This window comes from Conger conger, chromosome 9 (genome assembly GCF_963514075.1).
Source record: "Conger conger chromosome 9, fConCon1.1, whole genome shotgun sequence".
Taxonomy (NCBI): Eukaryota; Metazoa; Chordata; class Actinopteri; order Anguilliformes; family Congridae; genus Conger; species Conger conger.
The window spans coordinates 20,399,813-20,415,491 of record NC_083768.1 but is presented as its reverse complement, the minus strand read 5'-3'; the positions used below and the strand labels follow the sequence as shown (position 1 = coordinate 20,415,491).

Sequence of the window (15,679 nt, the reverse complement as noted above, 5' to 3'; positions counted from 1 at the left end):
AAAGTACACTGCCAAAATCATGCAATTGTGTTGCATACTTGCCTCCAAAAGAATTTTAATTCCACAATAAACGCACGTGCCTGGTTTGCGAACCAAATTGCCTCACAATACATGGCCTATTTCTTTATTTTCTTTAATCTGCTCCCTGGAGCTGCAAATAATGAGAACTGGACATCAGTTGTCGATAAATGTATGTATATGTGTGTAAATAAAGAAATGTTGACTATAGAATTCATTGTAATTTACATTGTAGAAAGTTGCTAAAGTATGTACTTGTACATAGTCCCAGGAGGGAGTGTCCCAATAGTCATCTGACGATCAGATGCTTGCGGTCGCCTGTGAGCCGCACATTGACGTCATTTCCGATAACAAAACGACTCCATCTTGCAAAACAAACCGGGGAGAAGGTTGTCACTTCGGGGATGTAGCTACTAGCCCTTGAAATAAAATTTAGGGCGTTAGCTAACGATACGGATGGGCGATTAAGGTCAGTTGAATCTCTTTCCGTAAAGATGTCAGAATGTTCGTAGATGTCCTTTTGAAAAATAAACTCACGGGGTATCTAGCACAGGTAGTGATGACACTTTTGGCAGATGAGTGCTATCCAGCAAACTAGTTGCTGTGCAAGCCAGTTACAAACACTGTCCCTGGTCTGCATGGTGATAAAACTGCTCCGGTGATGATAACATGTTAGCTGCCTAGGCAAAGCGTTAGGTTGAAACGTTAGAAAGCCTTGTGAACTGCAGAATGCGTCATACTTTGAACGTCGATAATACAGAACTAGGCGTAGTTTGATAAAGCAAGCTATATTTTATGGACGATCCGCTAAGTTAAGTACAGCAAGTCACAGCAAGTAATCTAACGTAAATATTTGCCAAAATTGCCACTGCAGGTATTCTAACCCACAACTAGTTTCCGATCCTTTTAAAAGTGTTTTCAAACGATGTGGAGACTTGTTTAGCTTGTGGTTAAGTGGTTAGTTTGTTTAATGTGGGCGACATCATGATTATTGTTCTACTTCCTTCCATGCCTTAAAGTAACTTAACGTCGTACAAGTAAAAGAGAAGTTCCTCGCATTCAAGCGTACCACTTTCTCACCTATTGATCGTGTTTGGTCTCTGATAATTGTTAGTTCCGTGAAATGCCAAACCATTCTAATTACTGAAGAACTCCTGTAGTATTACAGGGCAGCTAATTAATCACAGCAAATGATCCCGTGTTGGTTAGTACGATTTCTACTTTAGTCTTGCCAACAACATAGCTGTTACAGTATAGCACATACGTAGACATATGCATCTTCATTTGCCCATGCTAATCCCCCCATATCTCTTGCAGGCTGCCCAGTGCGTTTAGGAGTAGTGGGCTATTCATTGCTGTCAGAGATCACTTTCTCTGCAGAGAGAAAATCCACCACATCTCCTGTGTTGTGCTATTGTTGGTGCAGGTTTTCGACTTTGCATCACGGCAATGTGGGAGTAAGTCTAAAAGGAACTTAAAAGAATACATACCCAAGGAGGACTGCAGGATTGAACAATATAGAATCGTCCCTTGTTGCAGAACGTGGCAGTCCTCCTTACTATGAAACATGGACCCAGGAGTAGTCGACAGTCCTGTTACCCTTGTCATCAAGGCGCCAAACCAGAAGTATGACGACCAGACTATAAACTGTTTCTTGAACTGGACAGTGGAGAAACTGAAAACGCACTTATCGAAGGTGTACCCCAGTAAGCCGGTGAGTGCCACTCGTACCCACTATGTTTCAGTGGAATATATCACAACTGATTTCCCTGTTTTCTGTGGCTATAGTACTTAGGGAGTTTTCTTAGCCCTTGTTATACCCCTGTGGGGACCAGTGACAAGGGTCTTTTGTAGCTAGTGTCTGTAAGACCACTGCTTCCCAAATACTTTTGTTATGGAGGTGTGTTCCCATAGTACAGCCTAATCAACACTCCCTTTCTCACTGGGTAGCATTAGATGGGTATACTTGTATGATGGTCTGTGTTATATGGTAAATATTCACTTCATCTTCACATTGATCATGATGTTTAATTTGTCACATTCGGCCTACTTGTGGTTGCAGTGTTAAAAATGGTCGTATGGACATATACCACTGGGGACAAACATACCATTTAATTAAGCTTACATCGCTGTGTAATATTTTAATAGGCAAATTATTTAATAGGCTCATTAAGCACATCCTCTTCCATCCCAGCTGATGTGTGCTCAAAAACAGCTCATGTGAGAGCTATATTGCAGTTTGTAAAGGGATTTTGGGTACCTGAACAGTGCTACTTAAATGTTATTGGTTATCATTATGTACAGTATTATCATTTGGCAGTAATTACCTACAGGGTCCCAAAAACAGAAAGGGTGCATAATTATGACTGTGGGGAAGAAGTGCAATACAGATCTTGCAGTGATTAGTCATTTAATTGATGAAAAAAGGATGGACTGGCAGTTTGACTTAGTTTTAAATTCTCCGGTGAGAAATCCTGGAAACTCCACCCATGGTTCTCAGTTAATTCACCTGGGGCACGTTCAATCTGGAAAGTTTTGCATAGGAGCAAACTGTACTACATCAGTCAGTCCACCGACGGATGTTCAACGTGCCACAGTTATGTTTAAATAAATGTTTTGATACATTTTGTCTGGGCTGAACGTGGCCCTGTTTTGTACTGTGACTGTAGTTTCGGTGCAGAAATGTGTGTTCCACCGGAGAGAATGTACAATGGGAAGGCTTTATGATCAAAGTAACTATATTGTTTTTTCAGTCACCGGTTCAGCTGCAAAAGCTCAAATAGCCTAGATGCAGTTCTTTATAATTTCATTGAGATTTCATTGGGACTGCCAACCTGTGCATGTGTGCATTCTGTACGTATAGGATAATTTGTACTTCTTTGCAGGGAGTATGCCGTGTGTCTGTGTGTCCGTGTGCAGATATGTGTATGTTTGGCTGATAGAGTCAGTGGATGGGAAAACCTGGTGTCTGTAGAGCTGACTGACACATCTGTGGTTTGTATTGCAGTCTTCCAAGGATCAGAGGTTGGTGTATTCTGGTCGGCTCCTCCTGGATCACCTGCAGCTCAGAGACGTGCTCAGGAAGGTATTATCACTCAGTAATTCACAAGGCTAGCTAGGTTAGCAGGATTTTTAAATGTATGTATAGGCGGTTCACCTGCATACCCGAAAGGTATTCTTGACAAGTGGTAATTACATTATTGGAATTTACATTACATTATATGTAATGTAATGTAATGTAATGTAATTATTGGCATTGGCCAGACGCTCTTAGCCAGAGTGACGTACAGTTGATTAGACTAAGCAGGAGACAATCCTCCCCTGGAGCAATACACGGTTCAGGGCCTTGCTCAAGGGCCCAACGGCTGTGCAGATCTTATTGTGGCTACACCAGGGTTAGACATGTCCCCAGTCATTTACCTTAACCACTACACCACCTCTTTTCACATCCTGGCTGACAAAGGTAGCAAAGGGTCTCATTAGGGAATCTTTTTTTATTCTCGGATATGCCACTTCATAGCCTGCTAACATCACCATATTTTCTAGCTCTAATTTTTCATATCATTTTTTGAGCTATCGCCTAGCCCTTACATGTAGCTTACCTTAAAATCTGAAAATATGTTTTTTCTTGATACATAGCCTACCCACAGGAAGGCTATGCTCACTCCATGCAGGCAGGTTGCAGATCCTAAAGTAATTACACTACTTTGTTACTATGTACATGTAGCTTACTGTGCCTGTCAATTTATTCTGACTCTATTTGTTCTACTCTGTTTAGCTCACCTACTGATTCTGGGCAGGAATTTATAGGCTATAGGCTGCATGGCCTCCAGTGTAGAATCTAACCACACTACACCACTCCTCTCCTCTTATTCATGTTCTGAAGTAGATCACTTTAGGTAGGTTATTTATTTGACTGTTATCCAGGCTAATCAGCCTCTCTTTCTTTGTAATCACTCAGCAAGATGAGTACCATATGGTTCACTTGGTGTGTGCATGTCAGAGCCCACCTCGATCCCCCCTGCCTGCCAGTAGCGTTGGTCCCCCTGGAGTTCCCATCCCCAGCCCCTCGGTGAGTGACTCCAACCCCAGCTCCTCAACGGTTGAGTACATCTTTCTTACCTCCTGCCTCTTCCAGAGTGAGAATACCCAACTGCTCTGTGTGCTAGTGTAACAGGGTTAGCTCGGCTAGTTCGCCCGTAAGCATGGTGAAGTGTGGTGAAGGCCTGGAGCAGGTTACCACGACAATGCTCCCCGGTGACGTAACTCAAATTCAAAAGAACGGCATTGCCATTGGCCATGGGTGATTTCATCTTTAGCTTTAGTAATGACAAATTCTTTGGATGAGTTAGAGGCTGGAGTCCAAATCCCAACTCGGACTCAGGCAAACTTACCCTAGCCCCCTAACTCCTAGGTCAGTAGTCATGGAACATAGTAATACAGTGCCCTTTTCACAGGCTAGTGATGTTAGCTTTGGTACATCTTCACGTAATAGCATTCAGTTCTAAAACCATGCATATGCTTTGGCTTTGGAAGACTGCACAGTAAACCAACCATTTGACCCAGAGGGACATTTTTCATTTTTTCACGTGGAGTACTTTTGAGCAGAGATCTTTGTTTGTGTCATTGTTCAGAGTGTAGACGGTTTTGGAACCCCCACTCCAGCTGTGTCCTCCAGCCAGGATGGCCAGCCCCCCTCTGCACACGGGAGCGCTGATGGGCTGAGGTTTCGCACAGGACCCGGCAACAACTACGCCTACAACCCCGCCTTCATGCAAGGGTGAGTCCTCACCCCATACTTTTACTTTCTCTTCAGCCCAGGTCTCTGCTGGGTACTAAGCTTGGGGAAGGCTTCAGTGAAATTGGACTAATGTAAACTTAACGGAAACATATTCAGCACAGCTGGGTGTAGTGGAAGAACTGTACTGAAATTGGTTTTATCACTTCTTCTTCAGGTGTGTGTATGTGTGTATGTATGTGTGTGTGTGCGTATGTGCGTGTGCGTGTGCATGTGCGTGCGCGTGCGCATTATGAACTGCGTAATGCTACGAATGTTCAGCGCTTCACAGTGAATGTTGTTAAAGCTTTACCACGAGTGTTCACTGTTGTACCTGGTTTGTGCATTCCTCTTCCAGACCCTTGCAGCAGGGACTACCTGTGGGTGTACCCGGCTACCCCATGTACAGCACTATGCAGCTGCTATGGTGGCAGCAGATATACGCCCGGCACTACTACATGCAGTAGTAAGTCTCGCCAACACACACTACAACTACCATCAGTAATTCTATTGCACACTATATTCACTACCCTGTGAGATAACTCTTTTACTTTCTCACACATTCTGCTTTATTTTGACTGTTTGTAATGATTTATATACGTACGTAATTGAACCTTGTTTGGTAATTTGTATTAGAGCCATCCTTGTTACTTCGGAGCAGTGGGCAGCCAAAGTGCAGTGCCTGAGGACCAACTTAATTTCTGAGGCCAGTGCCTTGGTCAAGGGCGAGGGCAGGAGTATACCTGACCGGACATGCATTTGAATGTAAAAAGGTAGCTTGAGTTTGTCAGTGAAGCCTGTTGTTTGTATGCCCTCCTCAGTCAGGCAGCAGTGGCCTCCACCCAGAGCCCCAGCCTGGACCAGCCTTCACCCCCCGGCCTGCCTCCGCCCGCCCAGCCTGTGCTGCCCAATAACCCCCCCCACGAAGAGCACCCCCCCAACCCCAACATTCAGATGAACGCCCAGGGTGGCCCCGTGCTGAACGAGGACGAGTTCAACCGCGATTGGCTGGACTGGGTGTACACGGTGTCTCGTGCGGCCATCCTGCTCAGCATTGTTTACTTCTACTCCTCCTTCAGCCGCTTCGTCATGGTGATGGGCGCCATGCTGCTGCTTTACCTGTGAGTGCCTCGGTGTTTAACACTACGTCTCTCTGTTTGAGACTGTGTTTAAGTGCCTGTTTCTCTAAGATGTGTCTCTGTGCGGAAAACCCCACCCCTGCAGGCACCAGGCCGGCTGGTTCCCCTTCAGGCCCGAGTTGGACCCGCAGAACCCCGGAGCCGAGGCTAACCAGGAGGAGATGGAGGTGGAGCCACACCGGGAGATCCAGGAAATGGTGCTTCATCCCCGTCAAACCCTGCACATTTTCAGCCCCTCAGTCCTTACTGAACCCACCCCTCTGTCCTCTCAATCCCTCACTGATGCAACACTTTATCCACAAGCACTTTAGTTAGTTTTATGTATGATGGTAATGGGGGGGGGGGGACTCCCAGAATCTGGCCTTTAAGGGCTGAGAAGATCAGCTTGGGTTAAGAAGTGATTGATACGATTAGGCTGTAGGATAGGAGCAGTTCAGTCTCTGAGGGTGACCGTTAGATAAACTGGGTGTAAGATAACTGTAAGATGACCGCAGACACATTGACTGTAGATGACTGTAAGATGAATTGAGCAGACCTGTGATGAGGCTAAGGCCATCTTCTCTCTGCCTGCCCCCTTCAGGAGCGGATAATGGACGAAGGGTTGGAGGAAGAGGAGGGAGACAGTGGAGAGGAAGGTCCCGACGGCTCCATTCCCGGGCCCAGGCCTGGGTTCTTGTCCTCCGCCTGGTCGTTCATAACAACGTTCTTCACGTCGCTCATTCCTGAGGGTCCACCCCATGCTGCCAATTGAACCCAATGCAACGCCCCCTACCCCCCTGGAAACCCTGCCCACTGGGACTCCCCCACATGCTGCTGCTAACAGTCTTTTGATTTCTGCCTGTGGCCATTTGCTGAGGTCCACCCCCATATTGCCAATCAATCTTGCCATGCTCCACCCCACAGTCAGCTGTACCCCACTCCATTCATTTATAAGGAATATGGTCAGCTGTTTGTTTTTTTATCCAAACCTGAAGGAGGTTTCAAATCAACAGCCATTTTATGCCCTCTGTCTACTGTGTGCCCTTTGTCTAAAGTCATGACATTGTCACTTGCAGAAACATGAAAGGACATTTGCATCAAATCAGGCTATTGTGCTCTTATTGTTTGGAAAAGGGGTCACATCAACTGTGTATACAGTCATTTGCAAGAGCGACGAACAACCCACCATCCGCCGGATGCCCTTGTGGAAAAAAACAAAATATATCTCAAGGGGCATTATCCAAAAACCAAAATTTCTAACTGAATGTGCAGTTTCTTTGTATGTATATAGTACAGTATGTATTTACATATATAAATACCTGCATTTCGGTGCATAATGAACTTGATTAGTTTGAAAGAAGCATTTTGGAATAAACCTGCTTCAGTTGCCTTGGTTATGTGTGTGAAAGCTTATTTCTATGGAAGGTGGAATATATATGGCAGTGGAGGGTGGAAGTGATTGAGGGCTCATGTTTATATGTTTGTTTTTGAGCATTAATTGTACGTGAAGGAAATTTTGCTTTACAAATTCAGAAAGCTCCGTAAGGGGAGAGCATAGGAAACATAAAATATTATACATATAGGCGACCACTAGAGGGCCTGCGCAATCCTGTATTGTGAAAAATACCATAGCTTGTATAGAGGTTTTCTGTACAACGTGGCACTTTTGAGGCATTTTTCAAGTCCTTCTTTCACTTGGCTCGTTGGTCTAGGGGTATGATTCTCGCTTAGGGTGCGAGAGGTCCCGGGTTCAAATCCCGGACGAGCCCTCTTTTAACTTTTCAATAGTATGTGCCATATGTTGCAGTTGTTTGGCCCCTTGTTTGTGTTGACCCTTTGTCAAACAACCAACAAATAAAATATTCCCCTTGCAGACCACATTAAACTGAAGAAACCAGATTAGGTATATAACTAACAATTCCCTGTTGATCACATATTTATGACATGACATGTTATTGACGTTATTTGCCGGGAGCTTTTATCCAAAGTGACTTACAGTTGATTAGACTACACGGGACAATTCCCCCTGGAGCTATGTGGGGTTAAGGGCCTTGCTCAAGGATCTTTGTAAGTCATGAAGCGCACCTTTTACTGTCTCTTGCATATGCCTGAGAAAATCACATCACATTTATTGGTCAAACTAGTAAATGTATTTCATTATGTACTAAATGAAATGAGTGAATAAGTGAATATAGTATAAACAGGGTACTGAAATCCAGCATAAAATGCACCCCATGTAATGGATTTAAATTTGGGTGAATTTCACTTGATACAGCAATGTTAGTCTTTCCAAGGGCACTATGGCTAACAGTGGAGCACCCTTACATGGGAGGTTAAAAGAGGGCTCGTCCGGGATTTGAACCCGGGACCTCTCGCACCCAAAGCGAGAATCATACCCCTAGACCAACGAGCCATATTCCTGTTGCCATACCTGACATGTTTGAAAGTTGACAGCCACGTAGACTATGTTTTTGTAGTGCTAGCTTTGACTGCCATCTGGTGTTTTTCCCTTGCCATTTACAATTAGCAAACTAAATTACGGAAATCTTCCCTTATAAATATGTGCACACTATGTCTTTTCAAAACATTAAAATTTGTCCAGACAATTTTTAATATTTTTATGGAGAGGTAAATCTTTTCTAGGATAATCGACCACTAGATGGCAGACAACGCGCGAAAGAAAAAAGACGAGCAAATGTTTTCGGAAAAACCTTTTTTGAGGTTTAAAGCCTGTATGAAGACCGTCAAGGTGAGAATTAAATATTGGTATTCCTCCGCTCTGCCCAATCTTATATTAACCATCACAAAAAAGCAAATGATAGGGCAATTAACAGTGCTAGACTTAAGTTGGGCAGGGTAGACAGAAGCCCGTATTCCTGGCTTTATAGCCCTTTCCATATTGATAACAACTTGTTTTATGTCTCATGGAATTTATTTGTGTCGTGGCATGGTGTGCTAGTTGAAAACTTACCAATTTGTCCGAGTTAAAGCAGCTCTGCCAAGAAGAGTTGACTATAAAATTCGTCCAAAGAAATGTGAAAGAGTGATATAGGTACTGGTTGCAGTTATTGCTGCTGTGGTGCAACCAGTTAACCAGTTCTTTTTCCCATGGGTAATATGGGTGTTTCATTAAATAAATTGCAAAATACATGTCAAAATATGTTTACTCAGGTTCCTGTTAATATTACACTTTGTCTAAGGCCCTGAAACCATTCAGTCTGTAAAAATTAGTAAACAGGGATCACTGTGGACATACCACAAGCTGACACCAACAGGAAGTGTTTGCATGGCCAAGCGGTCTAATCACACATTAAATTTAATTCTGTTCATCACCTAATCCTGTTGTTTTTTTCCTTAAATTATGTTAAAATCTACCAAATCCTTACTTCACTTGCTCTAGGCATGGGCCCTTCAGCAGGCCAGCCATCACCTAATCAACACTTGTTTGTTATGATGTGCTACTTATGGCAAGTTAGCTACCTTGTTCAGTTAAAGTGGGAAACAATTAACTGAAGAGAGCAAACAACAAGAGAATCTTGTCTTTCTTGTCCTTTCTTTGTCTTGGTCTAAGAACATAATGAGATTTTCAATGTTTTAACTTGAGAAATGAAGCAGAGATAGACACAATCGGTGGCCTGGACACTACTTTTGCATTGTGAAAACAGACATGCACTGCAAATTTGACACTCAGTTGTTCTATAGGCCCAGCGATGTTATCACTGAGTATCCCACACTGATTTTTGAAAGCAAAAGGTGGGCTCGTCCGGGATTTGAACCCGGGACCTCTCGCACCCTAAGCGAGAATCATACCCCTAGACCAACGAGCCATCTAAAATGTCGTTTTTGGAAATGCTGTCAAGGACGCTATATGCCACGTTGAATAGATAATTTCTATAGCGTTGCATTTTCACAATACTGGATTACGAGTTCCCCCTAGCGGCCGTCTACATGCGGCACATTTTGTTGGAAAAAAATCGAAGAAAAAAATGAAAAACGTTATATTATATTCAAATACTGAAATTATTAGATTTATTTTTAAATGTTTGAAAGCTGGGTTCTGTTCAACAAAGCAGGACTACTGAGTCGACCACATAACTGCAATGAGTAAAACCTCCAAATCTGGAACATGGACTGAAGGAAAAAGAGCATTTGACGTTAGTAATCCTGCTTTGTAGAACAGGCCCCAGATGGACAACAACTGTATACAAATGCCTCAGTCACGTGTCTGTCTAAAGAAAACAACATCAGGCATTTCATAACTTTTATTGCTCTGCTTCAACAATTACATTTTTCAGTTACAAAAAAATATTTTATTCTCTCATTTCTAATATTTAGTGAATAGTCAATGGAGAAAGGGACTTTTCATTCACAAGAACATGACTGACAGCAGCTGTGAGGTGACTCTAAAACATGGCTTTAAAGAACAACCTCATATCAAAGACAGATCAAAGACAGGGACACACTTGGTACAGTACATCTACAGCACATTACATTGCACTTACATTAATGGATATAATACTCCAGCAACTGTGCTGTGTTCTGTGACCTGTTGCACCACAATTAAGACACTACAAGCACAACACGGAAAGAGCAAAAATGACCAAACTGACATATTTCCCCCTTGGTAAGCTAATCAAACAGACAAAATCTTTCCTACAAAGGCAACTAAATTAACGTCTTAACAGTGATATTTCTCCTGAAATGTAAAAAGAAAGCTTGGCAACAACTGTCATGATAAAAAAATGCATACAAGACCCCTTTTCATAGACAAAGACAGTCAGCTCAAAAAGATACTTCTGAAGTAATTTCTGGATATATAGTTAGATGGGCTTCTCTTGTAACCAGTGAAGCATACAGTATCACATTATGGCAGTGAAACATTCCTGCTTCATGGAAATGCAGTTTGGGCATACATTTAAAACAATGCAATGAAAATCTGTAAGATTTCAACCCGGATTAAAGCCAATGTATTATTTCCCTTTCATTTCAGGAATCTTGAACTCCCATTGTAGACAAGTGCTACAATGTTTACAGGTTTTTGTAGCCTCCGTTCAATCAGTAGTCAATTTAAGCCTTGTAAACGTGGTGCATAAACTCTTCAGCTGATTTCAGTGACTTCATAAAGCATGTAAGTGCTAAAACCAGTGAGCACTGAAACCAGCAGATCCCTGCTCTATGTGGTTGGGTGTGCTGGAGCACTCAGTTCAGTACTTGCAGTTTTAGGCTAGAGAGACATTGGAAAAAGGTTCAGTTTAGATGGTCCATTCTTGAGGAATGTTATAGCAAGTTATGTATGCATTTATATGTATATGTGTGTGTGTGTGTGTGTGTGTGTGTGTGTGTGGGTGGATGGGGGAATGTATTATTTGAATTATATGTGCCATAAGTTAATATTTATAGTGCCAGGGAACACTTTTAGTTGGATGTACTAAAACCACCATATAGATGCCCCCAACAAAACAGCTTTATACATGCTCAGTATACCCAACCAAAAGTTTCCCTGATATCCAGTCCTCATTGGATCACTTTAGGTGCCTTTTTAGAAGCATTCACTAAGCACAAGGACAATACTATTTATTCAGTGGTGCATTCATGGTCAGAGGCAGTGACAGGAAAGGATTGGTCCAGGTTCAGCACACTCACAGCCTAATGGATGAATTCTGGACCAATAAAATAGATATGAATTCTAGTTACAAATGCAGCATACAGTTTCTGACACTATGTCAAATTATTGCTCAAATCTGTGCAAATAAGGGGATGATGTGTAAAATGATAAACATTCAAAACATAGATTGTTCACATTTTAATTCTTGAAAATATTTTTTGGGAAAAAATGTCAGCTTGAAAATCATGTATTCTGTGCAAACAACTCTTAAAGCCACATTAACAATGAAAATTCCAGAATTGAAAAAATTATGATTAATAGCTATTTCAACAGAATAAAGAATCCTGTTAAAAGTATGTATCTGGTTTGGAAGATGCACTTTCCTCCTCAGACCCAGCAGTTCATCGATGTCCCCTGTAGGCGAACAGAGTCACTGGTCTTTATCCCAATAATTATTATTCTACCATGCTGAAACCTACACTACAAGGGACATTACATAAAAATAAAATAAATTATATTTTAGAAAATATTTCTTGACTGCAACATGTTTTTCTCATCCAAGACATTTGCATTATGTAAAAAAAAGTTTAAATACTTTTCCTGCCAGGTCTGAGGAGGTTATATAATAATTGTGGAACAAAAGCATGCTGTAATGAGGATGAGGATCAATAAGAATAAAACAGACAGTGTGGGCTCTAGACGATCTTGAAGCTGCTAAATAGCATATTAATTCCTGAGGTGGTTCTTGAGTATATTAAATTAGGTACACAGCAGTATATAGCAGTATATTATCTGATTGTACAGTAAAGTAACCCTTTATTGGGTCAGGTGCCAGATCTGGCTCTAAAAGACAAAAATAAAGTATACATTCTCTGTCTCACAGACACAAAGATTATCTGAAGTGAGCTGAGCCTTCATATATGTCATCGTCCTCCTCAACTGCATGGCTTTTTAGTACATAACAAAGTTATCCTTCAAAATTAATTTAAAAAGTCATGCAAAAACAATATTCAAAATATAGCTGCAAGGAGCAGTATCCGGGGTTTAAGCACCGGTCTCCATCTGTTCCTACTGAGTGGATGGATCACTGCATCAGCTTGAGACTATTATAGTGCAGCAGTAATGTTTACTGAATATCTGCCTGGAGCTCTATAGTGCCACCAAGGCAGCTCTTTAGCTGCCTGATTAAGCATCTTGCATGACATTTAACAAATGTTTTTTGTATTTATGAGCATTTATGAGAAGTTCTCTGGCTTGCTATGTGTCCATCTTTTGACAGAATCAATACCAAAGTCAAACTTGATGGAAATTGGTCAAAATTTGTGGGACGAGTAACATTTTATGCAGTTCCAACACAATTCAAGATGGTGGCAAATCCCTGGTGGCTTGCACCCTGGAATCACTCTTATTTGTAGATAATTACTGGGGCCAGTCGTCTTGTACATTTGTAGTCACTATGGCAAAACATTGATCTTCTTTTAAAATATTAAGAGCCCTCTACACTCACTGAGCACTTTATTAGGTAGACCTCTACACTAACTTGTTAATGCAAATATTTAAACAGCCAATCATGTGGCAGCAACTAAATGCATAAAAGCATGTAGACATGGTCAAGAGGTTCAGCTGTTTTCCAGACCAAATGTCAGAATGGGGAAGAAATGTGATCCAAGTGACTTTGACTGTGGAATGATTGTTGGTGGCAGACAGGATTGTTTGAATATCTCAGAAAATGCTTATCTCCTGGGATTTTCACACACAACAGTCTCTAGAGTTTGCAGTGAATGGTGTAAAAAAATAACATGGGCAGCAGTTCTGCGGGCAGAAATGCATTGTAATGAGAGAGGTCAAAGAAGGACCAGACTGGTCAAAGCTGAGAGGAAGGTGACAGTTATGCAAATAACCACACAAAACAACAGTGGTATGCAGAAGAGAATCGCTGAACATACAATGCGTCAAACCTTTAAGTGGATAGGCTACAGCAGCAGAAGTCTAATAAAAAGAAGTCTATAAAAGAAGTCTAATAAATACCTAATAAAGTGCTCACTGGGTGTAATGCCACCTATTGGACCAGTTACACCAATTTTCCTTTTGTGAGGTTATGTCAAGTATGTGATTGTGCTTGCCAAGTTGCATTGCATTTCATCAAGCTACTTAAATTCATAAGTATTTATTTGAAAAGCCATGACCTACAAGTTGTTTGGATCGTAACTGTGGCCTTTGACAAAACCACAGATGCAGCAAAGCAAATGTTGTTCAAATCAGGCAGGCTTTATAGGGGTAGCAATGGAGGAGCAGTGTTTTTCAGAAAGTTTGAAATGGAGTGAAAAGTATATGCGGCAGATGTTATGGGCCCTTGAGCAAAATATGTTCCTCGTGAGAAGAGGGACCTATGCAGCATATTTTGCAATTCATAGTAAAATAGGACATGAGGGTTGGGCTAGTGAATGTAAAAATCCATGTGCACTATAGTGCCATCATCTACACTATATTTTACCCAGGGCAAGAGTTTGGCCATCCAAACAAACCTGGCCCATACACGAGGGAGAAAAAACATCCAAAAAATAACAAAACCAAGGGGTTCCAATCACCCCGAAAAATCAACGGTACAAAATATGTCTCCAATAACAGCCAATATTATATCACATATAAACTTCATGAACTGGTAAAAACTCATCAACAGCAAATTAACAATGCTTCAATGTGCTGACTGCTAAGAATGGATAGCAGTCAAAGTCTGGCTACTACTACAGTTTCAGTTAGTAAACTTCTAAATAAATCCTAGGATTATTTGAATCTTAACTGACAGAAAAACATCCAACTACACATACAAACATTGAAACATTATGTGTCTGGGTGGGAGCAGAATCACAACTGCAGACCTATTGCTTTGCTTGTCAGTTAATAGAAAACTATTTCTTGACAGATTACTCTTCCTTTATCAACTATTCATACCACCATATAATGTGAAAGATAAAGGTAAAATAAAGACCTGACTGTAATCAATAAAATTTGCACATTTAAGCAAATGTTTCAATTTCATATAGACATTGTTGTATAATAGCATCTGTACAGTAGCAGCATATGAATGCTGCCTCAGGTCAGCTGTGAGTTGTTTCTTTCTGTCTGTTTTTTCAGTATAAAATGGGGGAAATATGTGATAAAATGCAGCTGAACAAACAGATGGCCCATCTTGACATTTTGAGCCATTTACTGTTTAGTAAAGGAAATATTTCAGATGCGTATGAGTGCATCTGAGAACAGAGAAAACCAATTTCTCTGAAAACTTTTATTTCTGAGAACCAAGAAAAAGTGTCAATTCAAGCAAACACGAATGCTCTTGAACCGCGACAACATGGCCATCTCCTATGGCAGCAGTGGAGCTGGCTAAGCCAGAGCAACACAGAATGGAGCCTGCTGGACTCTGAGGGTCTTGATCGACAGCGACGGCTTCGACCTCTGACCCCTGAACTGTGGGCCTGTCATTCTCAGGCTGTGGGGCAGGAGGTAGCGCCTCACCCCCGGTGAACAGAGGAGGGGGCGGCGGGTGCTCCCGTGTGAAACCCTCACAGTGACGTCTCTACATCCAAACTGTCCTCTCTCTGCTCCTCCTCTACGGTGATCCTCACACATGCCATCTTCTCCTGGCTGAGAAGAGAAAAAGAGGGAGAGGGAGAAAGAGGGAGAGAGTGAGAGAGAGACAGAGAGAGAGTAAGAGAGAGAGAGTAGTGGTATTAGTTACTATTCCATTCCATCAATGCTCAACAAAGGTCAGGCTTCTAAATACTTATATTTACAGTTTGTGTTCAGAAAGCTGATAAGTGATGCTCTCTTATCCACAGACAATCCACAATTTCAAAGCATGCAATATGACAGACACTTCTGCAAATGCTGTCACAGTGTATTTAGAGCTGATAATGTGAATCCTATACACTACTGTGTAACGATGGAATCGGTGAGGAACCTCTCTGTACAGTGCGGTGTAAAAACAGTGTCAAGTTTGAGCTTGTGATGCCCAGCTCCATACATGCTTATATTCATTCAGCCTGGTAGTCAGCTATTAAATGTGCATTCAGTGACTCCATAGTGTTCATTTAGGGTCACTCAGTTAGACAAACATGATTGAGATGAAACAGATGGAATGAGAGAAAAGCTGAATGTGAT

At 41.8% G+C, this 15,679-nt stretch overlaps 2 protein-coding genes and 3 non-coding genes across 8 annotated transcripts in view; 2 read left to right on the top strand and 3 right to left on the bottom strand.

Annotated features, from left to right (window-relative positions):
- Nucleotides 1-358: 358 nt before the first annotated feature.
- Nucleotides 359-7,306, top strand: LOC133137022 (homocysteine-responsive endoplasmic reticulum-resident ubiquitin-like domain member 2 protein). 4 transcript variants are annotated; one of them, XM_061254994.1, is made up of 10 exons: nucleotides 359-487; nucleotides 1,336-1,475; nucleotides 1,558-1,732; nucleotides 3,026-3,103; nucleotides 3,980-4,120; nucleotides 4,653-4,798; nucleotides 5,154-5,261; nucleotides 5,617-5,916; nucleotides 6,020-6,131; nucleotides 6,515-7,306. In XM_061254994.1, exons 3-10 carry the CDS (start codon nucleotides 1,586-1,588, stop codon nucleotides 6,683-6,685), a joined length of 1,203 nt encoding a protein of 400 aa, XP_061110978.1. In that variant the 5' UTR covers nucleotides 359-487; nucleotides 1,336-1,475; nucleotides 1,558-1,585; the 3' UTR covers nucleotides 6,686-7,306. The 4 variants fall into 4 exon arrangements, with proteins under 4 accessions (XP_061110978.1, XP_061110979.1, XP_061110976.1 ...); XM_061254995.1 differs by having other exon boundaries at nucleotides 1,336-1,732; nucleotides 3,980-4,090; XM_061254992.1 differs by having other exon boundaries at nucleotides 1,336-1,732.
- Nucleotides 7,307-7,610: 304 nt separating this feature from the next.
- trnap-agg (transfer RNA proline (anticodon AGG)) lies at nucleotides 7,611-7,682 on the top strand. The gene has a single exon. It is a non-coding gene; the product is annotated as a tRNA-Pro (tRNA).
- A 572-nt stretch (nucleotides 7,683-8,254) lies between these two features.
- Nucleotides 8,255-8,326, bottom strand: trnap-ugg (transfer RNA proline (anticodon UGG)). The gene has a single exon. It is a non-coding gene; the product is annotated as a tRNA-Pro (tRNA).
- A 1,342-nt stretch (nucleotides 8,327-9,668) lies between these two features.
- On the bottom strand, nucleotides 9,669-9,740 carry trnap-agg (transfer RNA proline (anticodon AGG)). Its single transcript has one exon. It is a non-coding gene; the product is annotated as a tRNA-Pro (tRNA).
- Nucleotides 9,741-10,160: 420 nt separating this feature from the next.
- Nucleotides 10,161-15,679, bottom strand: part of LOC133136138 (sodium bicarbonate cotransporter 3-like) — a 48,402-nt gene continuing 42,883 nt past the window's right edge. The window contains exon 26 of the mRNA XM_061253384.1: nucleotides 10,161-15,163. Within this exon, the coding sequence (XP_061109368.1) occupies nucleotides 15,082-15,163 (82 nt within the window). The 3' untranslated portion in view covers nucleotides 10,161-15,081. The remainder of the gene's footprint in view (nucleotides 15,164-15,679) is intronic.